Source organism: Amblyraja radiata, chromosome 4 (assembly GCF_010909765.2).
Source record: "Amblyraja radiata isolate CabotCenter1 chromosome 4, sAmbRad1.1.pri, whole genome shotgun sequence".
NCBI lineage: Eukaryota > Metazoa > Chordata > Chondrichthyes > Rajiformes > Rajidae > Amblyraja > Amblyraja radiata.
In genome coordinates this window covers 46,390,046-46,396,674 of record NC_045959.1, presented here as the reverse complement: position 1 = coordinate 46,396,674, position 6,629 = coordinate 46,390,046, and the positions used below count along the sequence as shown (strand labels likewise).

The 6,629-nt window shown below is 36.3% G+C and overlaps 1 protein-coding gene across 1 annotated transcript; it reads right to left on the bottom strand.

Annotated features, from left to right (window-relative positions):
- Nucleotides 1-507: 507 nt before the first annotated feature.
- On the bottom strand, nucleotides 508-6,309 carry msc (musculin). Its single transcript, XM_033019310.1, has 2 exons — nucleotides 5,680-6,309; nucleotides 508-3,514 (listed from the first exon to the last, which is right to left on the bottom strand). Exons 1-2 carry the CDS (start codon nucleotides 6,115-6,117, stop codon nucleotides 3,428-3,430), a joined length of 525 nt encoding a protein of 174 aa, XP_032875201.1. The 5' UTR covers nucleotides 6,118-6,309; the 3' UTR covers nucleotides 508-3,427.
- Between the last annotated feature and the right edge of the window lie 320 nt (nucleotides 6,310-6,629).

The following is a 6,629-nucleotide window of genomic DNA, read 5'->3' as shown; positions in this document are numbered from 1 at the left end:
ACTAACCTGGCCAATGAAATTCCTCGTATGTTGCAAAACATACTTGGTGAATAAAGTGTGAATATGATTCTGATTCTGATACATGGCTTATATTTGGATAATATTTTTAACTACTGCTTTCTTGGCATAATGATGCAATGGTTGAATTTAAATACCTAAAAGTGTAATATTGTGTGACCAAAAATACATATTTTAAGAGTTATACGCAATGGGTTATCAGGACTGAAGGAAGAATTTTTTGTCACACGCTGGATATGAGGCTTGCTGATGGAGAGTACACTGCACCCATGTTATTGTCAATTGCAAATCTGTCAACTTCACCCAAATTATAGAACACGAGTAAAATGCAAAACGATTTATAATCATGCTTACTGCATTTAAATTGAATCAACTGGCAACTATATGATTGCAAATGTGAAAAAAAACTACAAACATGGTTCAGTTCATTGTGAAAAAACCCCAGCACAGAATGCAAAAAGCAGCAAAATATCAATACTTGATATAGTATTTGGGCTATAAGATTTTAATATAGGCAATACAGAGATCTGTATACATATGATCGTTTAACAAGATCAGTTGAGGAGCCACACAGTGTTTGCTCTGTTTATATGGATACAAATGTTCGGCTAAGGTTGCTGCACGTTTTGGCTGATTTTCCAATGTGAATTTGTGCAAAAGCTCTCAAAAGTCATTGGGAAAGTGCAAGTGTCACAAATTACTGGCACCATTCAGTCTTTGCTGACAATTATATCCAGCCTGTCATTTTAAACAGTTCAAGTTGAGGAGCTGTAAATTATAGTTTAATACTTTATTTGTTATCCCCTTCTCCATTGAATAAATATTTGCTTATCTTCCTACTAATTTCTCGATTGCAGTCAAATTTATGACCAATTAAATTAAGATTTTCTTCTTGAGGCAATTACCTGCATGCCCATTAAAACAATTGTCTTTCATCTACAAAGTCTGTGGCAATTGATCTTTCAAGCTAAGATGTCACATATTAGAAATACTAATTCTTAATAATTATTTTCTTAACCACTTTTTTATGTAATAAACCCAGAATACCAATAGGGAAAGGAAACACTTCTTAAATAAAATATTTGACAAATCATAAAATCACCATGTCCATTAAGCACATCTTACAGTCACTATTGCATTAGTTATGGGCATACATTGCTATTTTAGGATAATGAATTGCAATGCAGTGAAGTGCATTCTCTTCTGAAAGTGTATATTTTACTGCTTTATAATTGTTCATAGTACTTGTTTATTATTATTTGTATCCTTCTATATTATGTCATTCTATTCAATGTAGGGCCTTGGAACAGCTTTTCAAACAGCATACCATGCAATGGTTAAATAAGGTGATTTACTACCACTAAACAGTTAATCTAATAAACACTGTAGTTCAGAAGCATACTTATTATCTGAAATTAGTGACCAACATTTAACCTGTTCAGTGCCACCCCCCGAATATACTTGGTCATGGACAATAGCGACAAAAAACTTAGTGAACAGGTTAAGGTTTATTTATACAGAACCATTGAAAAGAGATTGACTTAGGATTCCATTGTGAAATAATGTTTCTTTTAACATTGATTAAAATTAAAATAAGTAGCAAGTATTGACATTTTAACTAGCTTATTTATGCTGATGTGTTGTAAATAAGTTGTGATGAGATAGTATTTTTATGGGATATTGCATTAGCAACAGTGTAAGAGTTGACGATGGGTTTTATACCTCAAAAGTAAATATTGTATTAGTTTAATTCAGGCTTGAATAACAAACCGCAGATCTGAAAATATAGAATGGAATTGGGACATAGTCTCTTGTTGAAAGATGACTTTAATTATTTTGTTCCTTTTACATGTTAAAACATTAATAATGGGACAACTGGCCATGGAGGCTACTTTTAATAACCCTATTTTTAGCAGTGGTTTATTCCACCTACTTTAATAGAGAGTTAACACGTGTTGCTATCCTGTTGAGATGAGTTCACATTTACACATTTGCTTACTTCATGCAGCAAAAATGAGAAAATATAAGTGCTAGGGCATAGACTGTGGGTGATTTTCCACACTGCAGTAATTTCAAGATCTTCTCAGCTTGTGGTTAGCACCAAAAGAAGAAAACTTTTCAAGCATATCCTTAGACAACATTAAGAAGGACAGAGTCAACCTTCATCTTGCAGAATAGCAGTCCAAGTGGTGAAAATACTCCCACAGTGTGTTTGGTAGAGAGTTCAAAGATTTTGACTCAGCAGCAATGAAAAGTCTATGACTTGTGTCTAAGGATGATGTGTACCTTTGTGGGAAACTTGGAAGTGGTAACATTTCTACTCAGCTGCTGAGCCTGATCTCCTTGATGCAAAACCTTGTCAGTTTGTGAAATGCTGGCCAAGATGCCTTTGGTACTGTAGGTCTGTTGGACAATGTGCCATGCAAGCACAACACCATCGTTTTTGCACTAATTATTTACACCATATAATGTCCATAAAACACACACACATACACTCAATGACAGTGAAGTCCTCAGTTGTGCTCCAAAGCTGAAAGTTAATTCCTGAACCTGTGCCAACTGCGTAAGAACAAATATATACAGGCTACATCTCTGAAACTCACAATATACAGGTTTAAATGTCTAGAGTTTTGAGATTCTGTGGAAACAAATTCAAACCATTGCGTTTAATGTGTAAATCTTACATAATAAGCAATTTTTGATGGACAATATGTAAAGTGCTATTGTTTCTTTTTATAAAATTAATTAAAAAAAATAAAACAACAACGAAAACTTTTTTATATAAAATAACTGTACATTTTAAAGAGTAAACCATAACTATACAATATAAGGTTATGTGCTTGAGCACTACTCAAAATACCAATTTCTAACAAAATACTGCAGGCAACAGTGCTTCATCCAAACTGAAATACTTCATCCAAGCTGTAATATACAAGAATACAAAAATAACCACTATACATTGTTAAACAACTATACAACTACTATACATTAAGCGACACTTCTTTCTCCTAGGTATTGTCATTATTTCACAATTTATATATTGTTGGTTAATACTGCTAAGTCTTCAACTTTAAAAAAAATGTTGAATGTACTTTCAGTGCGTGGAGTACAGCTTCCTGGTATCTTAATCCATGCTGTGTGTGAAAAAGGTCATCCATAAATGCAACAGGACTGGACAATGTTCTGGGCGGTCGGATGAGGCAGGCGTACAGTGCATTGTAACTTTCCTCATCCTAAAACAATTACTTTTAAACAAACAATAGCTTTGTCCTGCAAAGCGTGCAGTCAAAACGCATTTATTTTAAGAAAACGATGCCACCCTCCATCATTTCCATGAAGCATCCGCATGATCAGTTTGGCCAAACTTTAGCTGCTGATGGGGGAGTTAAGATGGAAGGCGCTTATTTTGTTAAGCTGTTGTCCCACACAATCTAGAGGTGGTAGAGAGATCTTTGCTATCTACTTCGGATCTTCCTGAGACCACAAATGGCCAGGTCTGAAATTTGAAACAAAGTAGTTAGAGTAATAATATTTTATTGAGATGATGAGACATTTCCCCGAATTGGTTCTATGAAATAGGAAATCTAGATTTCTTCTTAAGATCTTACCTCAAATTTTGAACTGAATTTCATTCTCAAATAATGTAACATTCACCAAACACAGATTGTTACTCGATAAAACTACATGATATGGCATTTTCAATTTCAGTTTAATTTATTGTCACGCGTACCAAGGTGCAGCATTATCTATTTTTAATATAAGGTGGGAATTAGTGACTGAATAGCAAAGAACAGCCTTGTGATCTCTTTTAATAAAGTGCCGGATTGGAGACTGATGGCTTGTTATTATCTGGACCAACACTGAAGAAAGCCCATTGCAATATTCATCCTAACCCGCATTTTTTCCTGAATCCTAAAACAATTACATTTAAACAAGCAATCAGTCAAAATTCAAATGCAGCTTGAACAATCAGTTTGTGTATGTTTGTATACATTAGTTTGTCCCGAAGGGAAAATGGACCATATAGGTTTAACGAATATCAGGCTTATATTATCTTTATTTTGAACCTTAGCATGAACTTGTTAGGTAATTAGCTGGGTTTGTTGTTGACCATTCTGAAGGAATTTAAATACAAAAAAACACCGATCTTTTAATGGGCATAGATTCAATGTAAGATTCAGACAAAGCATTCCAGAAATGCAGTCCACTTACTGCTGTAGGGTAAAACACTTTGCAAAATCATAATAGGTATTCAGAAGCAGCAGATCTGAAGAGTTCTGCATATAAAGCTCCATTTATCCTATTTTTCCAGAGGATTTCTTAAAACTGTTTGAGTTGACCAGTTGGCGTGTAGCTCCGTAAACAAGCTTAGAGACAAACGGAGCTAGCACCGCGCAGTTCCATACGCAGATTATAATGCCACTTCCATTGATTTATCCGGCATGTTGACATTTTTGACGTTAGTAGCTCGTTTGCGTTTTGCAGAAATAAAAGGAAGATTAAATAGACCTTATTTGAAATATGTTTCTGAATCGTACAAATGAAGATTCAGAGTCAGGTTAAAAGTTGCGTTAACTGTAACTATAGAAAGTTATCTTGATATTAATACTGTAAGATATATTAACTTATTTGATTAATTGTGACTTATGTTTGCCATTTCGGATTTGATAGCAAGTAGGATCTACCGATCCAGGGAGAGAAGTCTTCGGTTTGTTTTAAAGGATCATTGATTTCACCTTATTCACAAATTCTTTTAAGATTGAAGACTGCTCTTTTATTCAGATTTCGCCATAGAAGGAATTATTATTTAATTGGTGACAATGAACAATACTTCCAAGAGTAACTGAACGTTTAAATATGAACCGGCCTGGTTTTGTAGTTCGCAAATTTTATAGGAAAGTATTTATGTGAAGGAGCTCAAATTTCTTTCTTAACATACCGCAATAGCTTTTAATTTTCCATAACCACTCTTCTCCCAAAACATTGTCTGTGTGAAGTCTTTGCAAAACGGTCGAGAATTTTATTTAACGAGAGCTTGTACTTTACGGGGGGTTTTTTTGAACGACGTGCAAATGTTGAAGATGCACCTGTGTGTATTCTAAGTTTGCCATCAGTTGGACTAATAGTCAGAGGTACCACACAATTCACGGTAGCACACAATTTTAAAGCGCAAAAGACGAGATCGTATTTATTAATTAACGCCAGGTCTATTAAGAGAATTACATTTGTTTACTGGATTATAGTGTGTATAATTTCATGTACGAAATCTCTACTGGAGCGCAACAAGAATTTAGTGAAGATCGACAAAAAAGAGCTGGAGTAACTGAGCAGGTCAGGGAGCATCTCTGGATAAAAGTAATAGGTGATATCCAGGGATGCTGTTTGACCTGCTGACTTACTCTAGCTTTTCTAATATATCATCGATTTAAACCAGTATCTGCAGTTCCTTCCCACACTAAGAATTTTGTGATACTGATTTAACATGTTCCCTTAGTAAACATTTTAAACGATTACGTTATAGCAGAATTTTTAGGGGGGTAAAGAACATATGAATGCAGTATAATACTCCATTATCAATGCCAATTACACCATGTGCCTAGATCCCCTGGTAGATTTTGTTTTCCTCATGTTATCGAGTTGTGAACTATCAGCAGATCTTACCAGATTTACCGGATGAACGTATCCATTTTCGTATTTATCATTTGCTAAGATTTGCCTTAAATGTGCGATGTAGCTAGCTGCCAGTCTGAGGGTGTCAAGCTTGGACAGTTTGGTGTCCGAGGGAACCCAGGGCAGGCTGGTCTTTAACCTGGAGAAGGCTTTGCTCAGGACGCGCATCCTGGCTCTCTCCCGGGCGTTGGCGGCGTTTCTCTGTGATTGCTTGCCCTCTTTGCCCAGCCTGGCCGGTTGCTTTCTCCTCACAGACCCTCGCCTCTTCCTCTTGGAGCCGCATTCAGAGCTCGACTCGTCAGTGTCTTCAGCAGAGAGATAGAATTCCGCCTCGTTCGACTCGTGTTTCAACCCGTTACACTTAAGATGAAGCCCCTGTAATTCCATTTCCTGAAACTCCTCGGTGTCACTGGGAGACCCAGTAGACATGATACCTCTGGAAAATCGAAATGAACCTCAAGTGAAAAGGTCTTCCTGTACAAATTCGTTAAATATCAGGAAAAAAACCCATACTCAAAAAAACTTCCTTTGTCGAGAAAAGGAACTCCACCTCCCCTACTATCACCTTTAAAGTGGAAGTATTTGGTCTATGTGGGTCTAACCATTCGGGGATGGGAGTGACAAACACTGACAACCGTGTCCACACGTCAGTGGGAGCGCCAAGGAGAGTCACTCCTTCCATTCCTATTATGGACACGTTGAAACATTTCTGTTCCTTTACATTCACTTCTAGAGCCCGATCATTTGATCAGCATCCTGAGGTTTTATCGGGCGCTCAGTGGTATATCCCATGTAAACTGGGATTTGTGTGGGAAGCCTTCAATCAATCGCTTTTAAAACAAACACTAATTAAACAGCTCATTCAGTTAACGAAGAGGTGAAGTACTACTGCTGTCGTTCTTTTTAATATCTGACCTCCCGAAATACACGGGGTTTTGAAT